We start from the raw sequence: 17,540 nt of genomic DNA, 5'->3' as shown, positions 1-17,540 counted from the left end.
CCAGGAGTGGGACTCTCAATCTGAGATGATCAAAGTTCCTCCATCTCTCCACCCGGACCCGACTTTGTGGTCCAGAGACTGCAACCCGCTGTTAGGGTGATTTCTCAATCTATGGCTAATTTCCCTTACCTATAGTGTCCCCAAGCAGCTTTGCTGGATTTGAAGGTTTTGTTTCCTTTTACCTGCTAAGAGTCACTCTTTTTCCCACTCTTTGGTATTTTTGCTATGTTTGTTATAGGCTATTTTTGTGTTTAATGCCTATGGGATCTTTCTCAACCCCATAGGAACCATCTTTATTCACGTGTGTTACACAGCGCCCTCAGTGCAGTGACACAGGTGTGTTGTAGCGACCCCCAAACATAGACTCCATACCCTGGGACTGACTACTGTCTCCCAGGGCATGTAAAGTCCCCATTGACTTTACTAGTCAAATCCTATGAACTAAACCAGTACAACCCATCTTACTATGGAGGTACTGGAACGAGTTAATAGTTTTTCCTCTATGTTCATTTTCGAGAGGGTACCGTACAGTCACGCTCTCAAGTGTCTGGCTGGTGGCAATGGTTACTACCATAAATATTCTGCCGTGAATATTTCCCTATGGGATTTTCCCATTGTTCGAGGCTACCACTTTTTCTGACCGCCTCTAACACCGCCGGTGTATTTTTATATTAACTTTACTCCGGTAGGTTTTTATTGCCAGAACTTTAATGTAACTTCTTTCTCGTGTCTTCCTCTAAACTCCTAACCCAGGTCGGGGATCCTTAGTTCGTCCTTTTGGCGTCTTTCTGCCGAGAAGCTCTCCTTTCGGCTCCATGAGTCTGGGGTGGGTCCATTGTGTGGGAGTGGGAGTAGTACCCCTGGACAGGGTTGCCTCAGCAACCCATGTCGCACTCTATCCTGATAGGCTGGAGGGTCTCCCGCCAAGATGACCACTCCACTGTGTGAGTGACAGCTAGGCTGTATGAATGGGGATCTTTTTGCATAAAAGCAGGGTCCTGAGGACTGGAAGAGCAAGATGTCGCCACTGGAACTAAGAAGCCGAAGAGGAGAGAAGCCAAAGAAATCTGCAACGTCTGAACCACTGGTGAATCCCTGCTGCAGCATCTCAACACTTTTCTCCACACGACGAGAGAAGATCTTCACCTGCAAGAGTCTTCTTCCATTGAGCTTGTGGGGCCAACCAGTTTGCCAATAGCTTTTCCGGACCTGCCTTAGTCAAATCTCCCGTACCATGTATTCTGAGGCCGGATAGCCAGGCACCAGTCCACCTGGACCGCGATTTAAAGGAGCGTACCTTTTATTCGTCGGGCAGCACCGCAGCTGGTTTCATCCCTGGGTAGTGCAGTAACTCGAACCTTCCTCCACGACGAGAGCTTCTCTTCCTCTGCTGGATCACCCTAACTGCAGGAGCCACCGCCACCGCAGGAGCCACTTCTTCATTTTAAGGTACATTGTTCCCCCAGGCCGCCCCTTTCTTCGCGGTAGCACTAAAGGTGTTTTAAATCCTTTACCGACCTGTTGGGTTGGCCGCCCCTCTCTCAACATTCTTTTCAACTGCTGCATCCATCTTTTCCACTTCGTTAACCATAGACTTGACTGCAGCTACAAGAACATTTTGCTCCTGGGCCCTTGCCCTGTACCAACTGACTTTGGCACAGGCCTACTGACTCTGGTCACATTTGTTAGATCTGCCTTTTTTAGATTGATTCTCAGCTAGAACTGTGTGGTGCACCTATTTCTTTTAAATACCCTTTCCTTCCCAACTTTAAAACTTGTGAAATGCCATTTTGCTCAGTTTTCATTTAAGTATTGATATACTGATACACTGTCTTGCTGAAACTGGTCCACAAACTTATGGGAAGTGTTGCTATGGTGTGTAAGAACCTATTTCTATATAACTTGTGCTTTCCCTCCCTTGTGAGGAATTGTTAGAGGATCCCTTGTGTGTAGTTGTCACTGTGCCGTTTTGCTCAGTTTTCACTCTGGTTCACTCGTTTGACTTAATTTAACTTGCTCAATGACTGTGATACATGTGTTTTATCTAGAAGTGTTAAATATATAACTACTTTTTACTACAAGGCTTTGGTCAGTGTTTCCTTGTTCCATAGTACTGAAGGCCTATTGTGTAAACCCTCAATACTGCTCATCTCCCTCTTGAGATAAATCTGACTGCTCAGCCACAGCTACCAACTAAATCTTTGTGGTACAGACTGATACCAAAGGGGATTTATTGCTTTCACCTGTAGTCCTAATCTGCACAGGATTCTGCCTAACGCCCGCGAAGGGGAAAGCCCTGTCGGCCGCCCTCTCTGCAGGCAACCATCACCACAGATTCCTTGCTCAAGGACTGGGGAGCCTCCCTGGAAGATCTCTCGGTCCACGGCACCTGGACTCGACAGGAGCAGGAATACCACATCAATTGGCTAGTGCTGAACGCCATCTGGCTGGTGCTCAGGGTGTTCCTACCACTTCTCGGGGGCAATGTTGTCCTCATCCAGACAGACAACTCGACCAGCATGTACTACGTCAACAAGTAGGGAGGCACCAGATTCCCTCCTCTGCAGACTGGCGATCAGCATGTGGGAGTGGGCCCTGGAAAATAATTTACCTCACGTCAGTCCTCATCCTGTTGGAATCCAACCTTGAAGAGGACAGGCTCAAGAGTGTGGGAGCGGACAATTAAGAGTGGCAGCTAAACAACCGCGTTATTTAGATTTTCAACAGGTGGGGTCACCCCCAGGTGGATCTCTTTGCCACCTGGCACAACAAGAAATGCCCCTGTTCAAATCCTGGCAAGGTCAGGGCCCCTCTCTGGCCAACGCATTTAACTTCCAGTGGACCTGCATGAAAGCCTACGCCTTTCTGCCCAATCCTGTGATTCACCAGGTAATTTGCTAAATCGAGGAGTCTCACCAACTCCGAGTCATTCTAATGGCTCCATGGTGGCCAGCCAGGCCATGGTTTTTGGAGCTGCTCAGTCTCTCGGAAGTGCTCCTGATTCACCCTCCCCCCCCCCGACAGGCCGAGCACATCTTCTGGATCAGCAGGGGGGCAGAGTATCCACCCTGTGCCAGGGGAAACTAGCCCTCACAGCGTGGTACCTGAGCAGGTAACGCTGCGCCACCTTAGCCTCTCCCAGGCCAATTTGGAGATCATACAGGGCGCCAGGAGCAAGGCTACCAGGGCCCAGTACAAAAGCAAATGGACCAGATTCTGCCACTGGGCAGACTGCAGGGGAATCGATCCCCTGGCGTGCACCTTGGACAATGTGCTCTCAATTTTAGCGCACCTCGCTCATTCAGGCGTGCTGGTGGACACCTGCGCACATACCTCGCAGCCATTGGGGCTTACAAGCGCTCAGAGGACGGCATTTTCTCCTCCTCCAACCCTATCATCAAGAAACATCTGACTGGACTCGCAAGGCTCTACCCGCCCAGGGCCAGTCTTTGTGTCAGGCGGCTGCCTGACGTCAGCCAGCCTCGAGGGGGCGCTGCACCAGCAGTCCGCAGCCTGCAAGCCAGGCCAGGGACATTCATTTTTTAATGATACATTACGAAACAAACGTTTTTCCTATCAGTGCTAGAATACACGTTAGCACTGGCACTGCTGCAGGCTGCAGCCTCGGTTCTCGGGCAGGGCAATGGCAAAAAAATGTGCAACATTTCTTGCTTTATTACTCCCCCGCCCCCCCCCCCCCCACCCCGGGCCCCGGGTGGCGCTGGCGCCAGCCAGGCCCAAGGGCGCACGTGCCCTTCTCCATGTTATGCCCGCACACTGAGTAGGTCATTGGGGTTGGCTGGCTTTGTCGTGTATGGCCCCTGCCATTATGGAAAAGAGGCGAGTGGGTGTGCAGCAGGTAAGTGTGCAGCAGTGGTGTAACAAGGACCCCCCGCAGCCCCTGCCCGGTGGGGGGGGGGGGGGGCCACGCCATTGTCGCTGACACTGTGCTGTGCTCTGTCAGAGGGAGTGAGCTGCCCACAATACAATACAAATAGTAGCAAGCTGCCTGCAAGCACATATGAGGGCCCCTTTTCCACAATTAATGAGCTTACTGTTTAGAGCCTCAAAGGCGCCCCTGTCTACAGGGCTCTTGCATTTAGGTCGCGGGATTAGGTTTGCGAGCGCAGCAGCCTGCAATTTGGAATTCGCTATTATTTCCCGCAAACTGTAAAGCCTCACTGGATTATGTTGCTGCGTGTTCGAGCGTTCCAGCTTCCACGCTCCTTACTTTCACTTGTAAATTATCCTACGACTTTGTACATGAAACAGACCTCAAAGGTGTCTTGATGTGGATTGGTATGGTCCATATTGAATATTGCGAGGTTCATTTATTCATATTGAATTCTTGTATCATTTTCATGCAATTGGAGATCGTGATCCAAGAGGGGAGAAGGCCTCTGAGAAAAGCGACCTCCTGAGTACGCGTCAGAAATGGTTGTGGCTATTTTCATGGCAAATATTGCAGGGTAGTGATTTTTGTTTTTCAAGGAGCAAGGAGGTAGTCGCACGCCTGTGTCGGACAGGATCTAAGGTTTCAGCCTTCATTGCGGGAGGTTGGCAGGACTCACTCAGGGACTTCACTTTCTTTGGCTGAACGTGGATTTGTCAAGGTAAGTCATTTTTATTTTAACTAGTGCAGGCAGGCAAGCGGCCTTGAGACTATGATGGTGCGTGCGTCATGCCATGCACTGTCAGCACGATTCATACTTTACTTAGGCTGGCTGCTGCTGTGTGCCTACACTGAGCAGATTGTTGTGTTTTTCACATGTCGACTGTGCGGCCTGGGGGGCATGGGCCATAAACGGGTCTGAGCCGAGGTGAGGTCGCTGCCAGGCTTGGGTGTGTTTTTTGTGACCGCCTCTGTGTCATTGTTCTCTGCCGACTGCGATGCGTTATTGCGTTCGCAGCCAAGTGCGGCAATTTATAAGCGATGACTCATTTAACAAGCCATTGTTTTAATACAGTATGTTCAGTTGTGCTTAAAATGTCAGTGTTAAGAACTGAACGTTACGTGGGGCATTTTTATTCACCAGGCCACAAGTGTCAGTTAGCTGATCAAACCTATGCAAAAGAGATTTAACGTGGCACACAGAAAAGTTGCAAACTATTTTATTTTCATGTCTCTTTATTAGATACACAAACTTTTTTGGGTATATCAATTTTAGTTACATATGGCGTATCCCTGGGAAGGCTTAAGCCTGTGTGCCCCCATGATACCAAAACAAACAAGTATATAGTCACACAGCAACCCGAGCTTCCAAACTGGGCAGATTGCACAGGCACTCCCTCAGTGGGCTCACCAAAAGGTCAAAGGGGCCTTCCCACACATTTTTCAGGGCTGTCTGTCCACAGCATATAAAATGGGTGACAGCTTTCAGCTGCTAAAAAATGGCTAAGCACATTAGGCTCTGACTCCATTTTTCTCCCATGGACTTCAGTTACATTCACAGTGGCCCACCATTTGGGGTCTATAACTGCATTTTGTGGTTACAAAAAAAGTTACAATTCAGCAAAAAAATAAATTGGCAAAAAGTGTATTTTGACCCAAAAAAGTCAGAAAAATCTCATAGATCCATCCGGAATACTGCAATGGATTTTATTTCTTGGTGGGACCACAAGACTAGCCTTAATTCAGTACTTACGGCTACGCCATGATCATCATTGCCTTGCCCAGGAGAGAACTTTTAACTATGCCACTGATGGTGTGCCCTTGCATGAAACGTGTTTCTCCCAGAAAAATGCGAAAATGGTTTGCAGTTTGTTTGGTTATGATGTTAAGTGCTGAAGAATCTATGAAATAAGGAACACCTGGAAATCTCGGTGCATTTCACCTCTGCGAAATACACTTCCAGGCGCAGTATACATGACTTGATTATCTGCCACAATCTGCCTTTTGGCTGCAGTGCATGGGCAATGGTTAAATGATCGGATGCATGTTCTACATGTTCTACATTATTGCAACCGCTAACGTGCCATTTTCTTAGGTATTCTAGTGGCTGCTTTGGGACATGGTCTAAATGCATCAGCTTAGCAGCAAAGGTCTTTTAGTTTTCTAAACAAGCCAACGACTGCCTAGCACGCACACCAGATAGCACCTCGATACCACTTGGCACCTTGATTAGGAACGCAGAGTTCACCATGCAGGCAGTAGTCCATGGCAAATCAATGCAGTGATATGTGTGCAGCAATGATTTGTGTGCTGCCCAAGCCACCACCCTGTTGGTAAATGGCATCTATGTGGTGCTCCCTTATGTAACAGCATGTATACCTGTTTTCTGATGTATCCAATGTCCATACAATAGCACACTGGAATGTTTTGTGAATGTAGCTCTGTTCAGAATGCCCTACTGTGCCCACACTTAGACAAATAAAGCAATCAAATAAATTGCCTCAAATTGTACATCCACTAGGCCATACGGCTTTCTGTACTGCCACACCATGTTTTTTTTTTACAAACTTTAATCACTTTTTTAAAAATTTTAACAACAAACAATACAGCAATCTCCAGTACACCGTATCGTGTTCAAATTGCAATGCCTATAAGAACCTTAGAATTAAACCAAATACAGAACACATGAACATCAATAATATTTGTAAATAACAATTACAATTTTATAAAAGATCCCCGACACACAACCAATAAGACAAAACAACAAGAAACAAAAACGCACAACAAACCAGTTCCCCACCAATAGAAAGCATCCCCAACCCATGTAAGGGATTATCCACCAAGGATTGGAACCCAACTTCCAGCCATATAGGTCATTAAAAGGTCCCCAAAGCCGGGAATAACGCCCTTCTCTACCTTGTCCAAATAGCAGAACTTTATCAAAGTTCGACAACGCCTGCATATCCGATAACCACCCTTCCACACCCGGTTTCATCCTTGACTTCCAGACCCGTAAGATTTGTTTCATTGCCAAAACCAAACCTCTATTAATCCAGTCTGCACAGTCCCTAGCTCTGTCCCCTCTGCCCCTGTTGGATAACAAAATGATTGATAGGAAAGAGCGATGAAGTTTCTCCTCCAATACAAGGTCTAGTCTATCCTCTACCCGAGTCCAGAAATCAGAAACTCTCGAGCACGTCCATAACATATGTATCAAAGAACCCCCGCCACATCCACAACCCCAACATGAATCAGAGTCCGAAAGTCCCAACCTAGCCATCTTGGACGGTGTCCAATATAGTCTAAAGAGGATCCTTTGTCTAATATATCGCAGCTGCAAATCCATCTTTGCCTGCACCCCTACATGAAGTAAATACGTCCATTCCCGAACCGAGATATCCGCACCAAGATCCTCCACCCAGGTTTGACGAAGCTTGTCCCATGCCCTCACATCTACCTCTTCCGCCGGCATTAACTTCAGATAAGATGAAACCCCATACGATGCAAAACGGAGAAGTTCACAAAAAGCTGACACCTCATTCATGCCCCCATCTAACATCCCTGTCCTTTCGGTCAAGAGTACCTTTAAGGCCTCATAACGACTTCTTTCTCTATCTCCAAACCAAAAGGATGTTCTCAGCTGTTCAAAGGAGATCATGTCACCATTATGCCACACATCACGGATCCGAAGTATGCCCCTACCTATCCAACTCTTCCAGTGCAAGGGCCTATTCGCTAATTGCAAACATGCGTTTTGCCATAAAGACGCATAATAATGCATCCAAATATTCCCACCCTCAATGTCCAGAAAGCGCAGCAACGCTTCCCTAGTCGCACCCATTGTAGGCAACTTCTGTACTGAAGCCGGTAATTTAGACATTGAATAGAGGTCTCTCGGCGCATAAGGCGAAAACTGGTAACTCTCAATTATATGCCAATGATTTTAACTAGCTGCAGACCAGCAATAATAAAATATTCTAATGGCAGCTCTCTTAGAGCATGGGCCTGCTCTTTTTTGCCGAAATAACCCCTGAGGCCTGCATAATAGTGAGGAGGTAGTGGTTGAGGAACTATGGACCCTTTACTGTGCATTAGAAGCTGGTTTTGTTTAAAACGCTTCATCAACTTATTACTGGTCAGGCTAATGTTTGTAAGAGGTACAATCCTTTCTGTGTAGCATTTCTATGCATTGTTTATTGAGTCTCTCTTGTGCGGTATCTTGTCCTGTCTGTAGATTTGTCCTGTCTGTCAATATACTTCCCAAAAGATGTTTCTGTAATGGGTTGGGCATGCCCACAGTGAGACCCAGCCCTTCCTCATCTAATATTCTTCAGAAACAAGAAGCAAAAGGGCCCTTGTACCCCATTTGAGTGGCTGATGTTGCAGCCATGTAATACTTGCATCCAACAATTTAAGATGTCCAAATGAGCATGTATGTAATGTTAGGGTGAATATTGTGAAACGTGATGTGAGCACCAAGCCATGCATCAGTTTGCATTTAGAGATTCACACATACAATCCTTTTATCACAGACTTGTTTATCAAATGTAGAGATCTCTGATCATTGTTATAGTCCTGAAATTCTCTGTGATTTAATGCAAAGCATACAGGAATCCTCATTGGTGCTATTTGTCCCCTTTCCCACTCTCAGAGAGGTATTTTGAAAGAGTACAATAAGAGTGTACCAGACTGTCCATCTTGAAGTGATACCCTACTATCTGAATTATTCATATGTTTAGTCTAGTATTACCCCTTGTGAAATACATGTGAGGTCGTATGAACAGAACACCTGGCTGCAACACAGGGCCAGTGGTCAGTGGGCCCTCCGACGCCTGCAGGCTGGTCACACCGCAGTGTGCCAGTACGGACAGTTTGAAACTGCATTCAGGCAAGACCTTCCAAATGAGCAGGTGACAGAAAAACCATTTACTTGGGCAGCAACAGCTGTGTTTTCACATTAGAATTCTTCTGTAAAGTACTTGAATTGCAATGTAATGAAACTAGCTTCATTTATATAGCAATTATTCATATTGAGAAGGGGTTTTGTCCCACGACAGAGGTGTACTTTGGGGGGGGCGCCAACGAGGCTTCCCGCCTGGGGTGCAATCTTGTGTAAGACCGACTCTGTACCCGCCCATCAAGAGAACGCACCCGATGTGGGACCTTAACATAGTCTTGGGCGCCCTGGCGCACAAACCGTTTAAGCCAATGGCGTCTGTGGACCTCAGGCTAGTTACCATCAAGACGGCCTTACTAGTCGGCCTTACCTCGGCTTGTAGAGTCAGTGAAATCCAGGCACTGGTCGCCTCTGAGCCATATACCACCTTTCACATGGACAAGGTAGTACTGCGGACACACCTGGCATTTCTGCCCAAGGTTCGGTCTGCTTTGCACTTGAATGAGGAAATAGTCCTTCCTTCCAACGTTTTTCCCCGATCCCAAGGACGAAGCACAGGGAATGCTGCACTGCCTGAATGCTAGGCATGCCCTGAAATTCTACTTGGACAGGACCAAGGGCTTCTGCAAATCAGACACCCTGTTTGTCACTTTCGGGGTCTCAAGACCAGGCTATCAGGGCTCTAAGGCTTCCATATCCCGCTGGATGATCTCTGCCATCAAAGAAGCATATGAAGGGCCAGCACAAGCCACTCCTGGCCAACATGCATGCCAAGGCAACGGCCATCGCATTCCAGTGCCATGTCCCTTGGCAGGTCTTAAGCAGGGCAACCACTTGGGCCTCTCCCTCGGCTTTCTGCAGGCATTACTGTTTGAATGCCGACTCTAGATCTGATGCGGTTTTCAGACAGGCAATTCTCAGGAACCTATTTGCTTAAGGAGGGTCTCCTCTCCACCCTGGGGCTACAATCGGTTGTAATCGCCCATACAGTATGGAGGAAAGGGGATGGGATGTAAGAGTAAGTGTAAGTTGCTCACCGTAGTGACTAACATATTCTTATTCCATAGTCCCCTTTCTTCCATACGTCCCACAAACCTCACCCCTAATAATACTTGTCATTAGGCAATGTTAAATCCATTGTCGGCGCGTCAATGGGGACTGAGGTGTGGCACCGGAGGGCGGAGTCAGCGCAGCACATGCTCCCTGGGCCGGACCCCCACGCACCTCTAAATTTAAAGGGTAAGGTTTTTTTCTGGTGAAAAAGGTTCCGTCTCCCGTCCCTTGGATGGGACGCCCGTACACTATGGAAGAAAGGGGACTATAGTCACTACGGTGAGTAACTTATAATTTCTCCAGCATAGGTCTGGCATGGATTTGCATGCGAACCCTCCCGCCTACCCCTCTGCAGCTCTTCTCTTGGTCCTACTGCCACTTTACCTGCTACCAAATCTGAAGATGGCTGCCAGAGGGGCTTAGGTAGGTGACAGTCATTGGCGGGGGCAGTTTGACCCAGAGACCTGTGATTGGTTATTAGTAGAAGTACAGTTCAGAAATGAAACTGATTTCTTTCTTTACCGAGGATTCCCAGCCTGACTGGGAATAATCATAAGCATGTGAATCCATGCCAGACCCATGCTGGAGAACAGTTACGGGTAAGAAACTCGTTTCTTATTCACCGTAGTAAAAATAATATACTCCTAGTCCATAGTCACATTTTCTCCATACGTTCCCCCCCCCCCCTCTATAAAACTGGTGTCATTGCCCAATGGTAATATTGTCGACGCTTCAAAGTGGACTGAGGAGTGGATTCTCCCAGGGCCGTGCCCCACGCATATCAAAATTTAAAGGGGTATAGAATTCTTCTTGTGAAAATGGTTCTGTTTTGCATCCCTAGCGTGGGACACCTATACAGTACGGAGGAAAGGGGACTATGGTCTAGGCGTATGTTATTAACTACGGTGAGTAACACATTTATTTTTCCTTGATGCGTTCAGTAACAATATTTTAGACTTCTTCACATTAAGATGAAGATTTAAGTTCCCAAAGTGTTCATTCACCGTTCTAAGTGCTCTCTGGAGCACTATGGGGAATAGTCAAATGCCACCAAGTCATCGACACAAAATTAATTTGGTATCCGAACATTTCCCTATTTAGGGGGATTGATACTTGCATGATAAAGGCAATTCCTCAAGTCTGATATATATGCATTAAAGAGTAAGGGCACTAACAGAGCCTTGATGAAGGCCACACTCGCTCATTATCCATTTTGAACTACTTCTTCTCCTATCTAACCTTCCTTTCATGTTTTTCTTTCCGTTTGTAAGGCTTTTAGCAGATCAAGCAAGGCAAGAGGACTTCCTTGTATTCCCAATTTTGCCCACATAAGAGATTGATCCACAGTATCAAAGGCTTTTGATATGTACAAAAAAGATGCATACATTTGTCTCTTTGCCGATCGAGCCTGCAAGGTCAAAAGAGATATAATAAGGAAATTTAAGGAGTCACAAACCCCTTTCTTAAAACCCGATTGGTATATATCTTAGAAGCCTGGTACTTCAGTTTGTGATGTTAAAAAATTCAAAATCAAAGTGGTAAAGATTGTATACGAAGCATCCAGGAGGGAGCCTGGTCGGTAGTTACCAGGGTATAATCTGTCACCTGTTTTATAGATCACTACCACTAAGGCATCCCTCCCAAGTGCTGGGAAAACTCCTTGTCAGAATATTATGCAACAGTTCTAAAAGAATCCTAGCGCAAAGCTCAGGATCTGATTTCAGAGTGAAATTCGATACATCGTCTGGTCCTGGGGCATTTGAGGATTTTGAGCTTTTAATAGCCCTTTGAACATCCTCCAATTCAATAGTCAGGAAATTCCAGGGTGGCCGAGCCTCTCTTCATTTCCTTGATCACATGTTTGATCAATCAACAGGATTAGAATATAATCTTGAAAATGGGTTTTCCCCGAGCATACCCGACATCGGGTTTGCCTGTAGGGAATGTTGTGAAACCCCTGATAAGTATTAACCAAAATGTGCCCCATTGCTCTTGTTCAGGGCAGAGAGCATGCTCTCGGCATCTCGTTGGTATTTTAAGAATCTTTTAGCCTAAATCCAAGTCAAATAATTTTACTTAACTTTTCGCAGCAGTGCAAAGCCCAATACCCCCATTTTTCTAATAACCCTAACCTGCTTCCTATGATGTTTGTTTCTAGCATGTGTCTCTTCATAAAAGTTATGCCTATGTGGGCAACATTCAGATTGATTGGCAGACCCTTCACAGGAAGCAGTCCTGCTATGGTATCCTGAATAAAAGGAACAAAACATCCTGTCGTTAAAGCCACCAAGTGGATTTAAATATACGTTCTGCAACAGACAGGAATCCAATAGTGATTTATTTTTTCCTCCTTTAGGGATTAGTTGAAAAGGAACGATCTCCAGAAACCCCAAAAGTAGTTTTTCTATACAAAATTTTTAATCCATATGTAAAGCACATACCAGGCCCCCATGGGGTTTACCTTTAGGCCCTCTTCTTGCTTGCTTATAGCAAATTGTATAACCATCTAATCTTGGTACATTTAAATACCATGTTTCTTGCAGTGCGATAAAATCACAATCCTCCCCAACCCCCAAAGGCTGTCTGGTCAAATGGTTACAGCCCTGCATATTCATGATGCCAATTTAAATTACAAATCTCAATTCTTAACAGGCAACGATCCATCTTTAGCATGCAAAGCGTTTAGTATAGAGGACCAATCATATAATATGGTTCTAGTTGCCGGCAAACCTGAGCTGGCTCCAATTGGGATTGTCCCATTATTCAAATTAACCAAGGGATCACATGGAGTTAAAGATATCCCCCACACTCCCACAATCATACTTTATTGACTTCAGTTGGATGAATAAACTCCAGATGCGTTAATTCCATGTATTGCACTTCTAATTGATTAATATTAAATTATATTCTTCTAATGGTAAATGTGTATATATGTTTAGAAGGTTTTGTATGGCAGTACTTAACTGTGACTTTTATATTTCTGGTGTGCACCTTAAGGTCTTATCAAAAACAGTATTTTGTTGTACTTATTGTCTAAACTAAATTATTATTGTTGTTGGTCTGTTTGGACTCATTGTATCCCTAGACAAGGTACACTTCTCCTGAGACTTAAGCCTTCACTGCTTTCCTTTTATTGGATTTTGGCTAACCTGTCTCATCCCCGTTAACCATAAGTAGGGTGGCCTCCCAAAATCATCCCACCAAGTGCTGATTTTAATAATCTAGCTTAAGTTTATCCACCCTAAAATCGGATAACTGGAAAAAAAGACTAGGCATTTTCCTGGTTGTTTCCCTTTCCTAAAATACACTTGACTTTGTACATGGAATGTTCTGAAAATAACTATACCAAACCACAGCGAGTGTGTGGGCTGAAGGTGAGAAATGATGCAAGTCTTTTAAAATCATGCAGATCTGTTTCCACCTTAACATCATGAATATATATACTACAGTGTCTCCTGTGTAATTGAAAAAAGTGATTCAGACCTGGCAGAGAAAGTTTAAATAATGCAGACAGAGGTTACTAGATAATATTGTTTTTTAATAATGGCACCTTTTTTGTTTTGCAGATTGTAACTGAGGACCAGTTCTGTGGTCACCAAGGCAATGATATGTACGATGAAGAAAAAGTAAAATACACAGTCTTCAAAGTGTTAAAAAACTCTACACTAGCAGAATTTGTTCTGAATCTCTCTCAAACAATGGTAATCTTAATTATGTATTTCTCTACCTTAGAAATGTATTTGTGGTTGAGTTCATTTTAAAATGTTGCTGCTTTCTTTTAGGGATTTCCCCAAGACCAGATACGGTTATGGCCTATGCAAGCTAGGAGTAATGGGACGAAAAGACCAGCAATGCTTGATTATGAGGCAGATTGTAATAAAACAGTAAGTACCAAGCTGTTGATTATGACTCATTTGATTTGATTTTAATGATAAATATAGAAGTCCAGTTTAATATGGTCAGGAACTTTTTAGTGAGCAGATTTAACAGATGACACCACTAGGTTGTGAAAACTGGCCTGATGTAGTTCCTAAGATTTCTCCAGCATGGGGTCTGGCATGGATTCACATGCTCATAAATAGTCCCCATCAGGCCGGGAATCCTCGGTAAAAGAAACCTGTTTCACTTACAAACTCTTTCTCCTCTAAACCAATCACTGAACTCTGGGTCATACCTCCCCAGCCAATGACTGCCCTCTCCCTAAACCCCTCCCCTGGCAGCCATCTTCAGATTTTTACCGTACGTTCAAGTGTTGGGAATCCTTGTGTTAGGTTTCGAGAGCGTTTTTACATTTTTGCGCTTTTGCGGTAAAAGTTGCTCCTTTTGTCAAATAGACCCTGTATGCTCTTATGCTCCTTTGAACGGCAAGCAGGGATCCATTTGTCAGCATCTTTCAATGCCCCTCAAGGGCAAGAATCGTCGAGTGTCATCGAGGATTCCAGAAGGCCATCTGACCTACACCGCACGCCGGACCATGTTAGAGGAGCAGGAGCGAGTTTCCCTCTTCAAGCTCTGCTTCAGCTGCGGATTGAGGAACGTGTTTGTGGAGGACAAACACTCCCAGTGCCTCTACTGGTCTCCATCCGGACCACAGGAAGCAGATTGTGAAATCTGCCTTGGATTCTCCAAGCGCACCGTCCAGGATTCTCACAGTAGAGTGACGGCATGGCTCAACGCCAAGACCTCTACCCCGTGTGGCAAGCATGGGCATGCCTCACCCAGGACAGGCCAGTCCAAGGAGCAGGCTTCTAAGTCCTTTGAGGGCGCTCCATTGTAGACCCAAGACAAGGCCAGGCACCGCAAGTCAGTTTCCGTCGAGTTTGCTGCGCAAGCGGGTCCAGCGACGAGCAGGGGCGCGCTCCTCTTCACCATCTGCCTCCATCTCCAGTCATCACTCCAGCTCCTCTTTGAAGAGCAAATTGGCTATCCCAGGGAAGCTGTGGGAGAAGCCGGGGAAGACCAAGGTGCAGAGAGATGTCGGAGCTGCCCCTGAAGGTCCAGGTGGTCCATGTGAAGTCAAGCTCGACGATCGAGCTGGTGGCGGCAGCCCTCTCGTAGGCAAAAGGGGCTGACCCGGTCCAGGGCACTCTGGTGGCGCCCAGAGTGGCCCGAGGCAGGAGGCCTCGGACAAGCCGGTGGAGACTACGTCGGAGAAGCAGATGCCATACTTAAGCCCGAGACCGACCCCTCAGGATGCAGAAAGGGGGCGGTGGGAGGGTGAAGCCCTCAACCGTGCTTGAGGGCACGGATATTTCTTCCTCGGACGTGGAGGACCTGGTGTCCAGTCACACGTCCCGGAGGACGTGAGGCATGACGATGCCAGAAGTGACCAAGAAAGAAGGGTTCCTTTACAATGTGAGGCCAAGTGGAAGACCATTCTGGCGGTGCCTCTCCTGGACGTTTGGGATATGATATGGCATTTGTAACGCGCCTATACACAAGTGTTTCAAGGCGCGATGAGGCAGGGAGGGGGGAACAAGGGGAAGACGGACAACGATCCTACTAGGCCAGGTGTCATTTAGATCGCGCAAGTGCAGGGGTAAAGAGGGCATGGCTCTCAAGAGAAACCCAGCCCTAAGTTGGTGTTAGGGAGAATTCTCTGTAAAGGCTAATTTCCCAAACCTAGTGAGTCCCCCAGCAGATTTACTGGATTTTTGGGGTTTATTTTTTCTCCTGCTAAGAGTGAGACTCTTTTCCTCCCACTCTTAAACATGATTTGAGGTGTTCCTTTAACTTTGTATGTGTTCTATGGCCTATGGTGTCCTTTTCCCCATAGGGTTTCTTGTGTTTTTGATATGTGGGTTACACAGCACCCTCCGTGCAGTAACCCAGGGGTGTCGTAGCGACCCCCAAAAATAGACTCCATACCCTGGGACTGACTACTGTCTCCCAGGGCATGTAAAGTCACCATTGGCTTTACTAGTCTCAAATTGTAAACGGAACCAGTACAAACCATCATATTGTGGACGTACTGGTCGGGGCAATTCGATTGCCCCAGGGTCTGTTCAACGGGGCACTGTCCAGTCCCCCCCGACCGAGTTTTGGCTGGTGGCAGTGGATACTATTTATATTCGACCGTGAATATATTCCTATGGGATTTTCCCATTGTTCGAGGCTACCACTTTTTAATATAGCCTGGAACATACCGCTGGTTTATTAAATTAATATAAATTCACTGGTTGGTATTTTTTGCCGAAACTTGGTTCCAAAATGGCTTTTGTGTTCGCTTCTGTGACTCCAACCCAAGTCGAGCCCTTTGTTCCACTTTTTGGCAGGCTTCTCCACAAAAAACCTCCAAAAGTGGTGCCACTCTGTCTGGGTACCACAGAGGGTGCGGGAGGTGGTTTAGGCACCCTGGACTGCATTGCCTCGGCAACTCAAGTCGCACTCTTGTGTGACCACTTAGCATGTTTGAGTGACAGCTAGGCTGAATGAATGGGGGTTTTCTGCATAAAAGCAGGGCTTTGGGGACTGGAACTTCAGAAGTCGCCACATGACCTAAAGAATCCGAGGAGGGAGAAGCCGAGCCAACATGCAACGACGACACCACCGGTGGGGCCCTGCTGAACAGTCTCGCCACTTTTCCCGACGACAGAGGAGATCTCCGGCCGGGAGAGTCTTCTTCCTTTGACTGGTGGGGATAACCAGTTTGCCCGTCTTTTCGCTTTCCTGGACATCTCGTGGCCGCCTTGCCCGTGCCAAGCACCCCGGCAACCGGAATACCACGGTTTACCACTACCGCGAAGAAAAGGGTGGTACCTTGTGACCGGGAAACTCCGCGGCTGGTTTCTTCCGTGGCAGTGCAACGACCTTCAGCTTTCCTCTACGTCGAGACCTCCTCTTCCTCTGGACGAAACACCGACTTGCACCTGCTGGCAGGAACAACTGCCCCCGCTGGAGCGTTATTCCCATTTTCAGGTACTGTGTCCCACATGGCTTCCCTTGCGACAGATCGTTCGGCGTGACAGTAAATCCTCGACTTTCTAACCTGGGTTAGCCTGGGGCCTGTTAACTAACTTTTCCTGACTTGATCCCAATCTTTTGTGAACTATTTACAAAGACTCTTTGGGCATAACCCCACTGTGTGATCCTGGACACATTTCGCTTGCTCTCTCTAAGAGTGGGCCTGGCATTTGAACTTCCTTGCTCTCCAGTAGACTTTGCCTAACCTGCCTCACTGTGGTTCTTTGAAAAGTATTGATATTTATGTGCTTTCATAACTCTGCCTTTTTCCCTCTCTTTTTAACTAACTTATTAGAGTGCCATCTTATGTTAAGCGCTCACCTCTGTCTGAAAATAAGTGGTGTTTCTCACTAAGACTTGTCCAATAAGTAATTAGGGTGGTATATACATAATACCTTGATGTGTGTTGAATTTACTTACCTCTTTGTGAGCTATTGTGTATGCTCTACATACTGCCTAACTTATCTTGAGAGAAGTCTGACTGCTCAGCCACAGCTACCAGGTAAATCTGGGTGGTACAGACTTCTACCAATTGGGTTTACTGCCAACCACCTGTAGTCTTAAATCTTTTGCAGTGGTCCCTAAGGAAACTGCACAGGTTTCTGCCTAACAGTTGGGATAGGCTGGAGAAGAAGTACCGTGTGCCGTAGTCCGCACCCAAGTGCCTACAGTCACAGCCCTCCCCAGACTCTGTGGTCTCATTGGCTGTGAAGAAGTAGTCTTTGAATCCCTCAA

General features: G+C 46.5%; 1 protein-coding gene across 4 annotated transcripts in view; it reads left to right on the top strand.

Annotated features, from left to right (window-relative positions):
* Positions 1-17,540, top strand: part of USP7 (ubiquitin specific peptidase 7) — a 2,259,762-nt gene that overhangs the window by 1,399,083 nt on the left and 843,139 nt on the right. For all 4 annotated transcript variants that reach the window (XM_069647850.1, XM_069647849.1, XM_069647847.1 and 1 more), the window contains exons 16-17: positions 13,409-13,543; positions 13,625-13,726. In XM_069647850.1, coding sequence (XP_069503951.1) covers positions 13,409-13,543; positions 13,625-13,726 — 237 coding nt within the window. The remainder of the gene's footprint in view (positions 1-13,408; positions 13,544-13,624; positions 13,727-17,540) is intronic.

This window comes from Ambystoma mexicanum, chromosome 2q, assembly GCF_040938575.1.
Source record: "Ambystoma mexicanum isolate Mex_15411 chromosome 2q, UKY_AmexF1_1, whole genome shotgun sequence".
Lineage (NCBI taxonomy): Eukaryota > Metazoa > Chordata > Amphibia > Caudata > Ambystomatidae > Ambystoma > Ambystoma mexicanum.
This window is presented reverse-complemented; position numbering and strand designations above follow the sequence as displayed.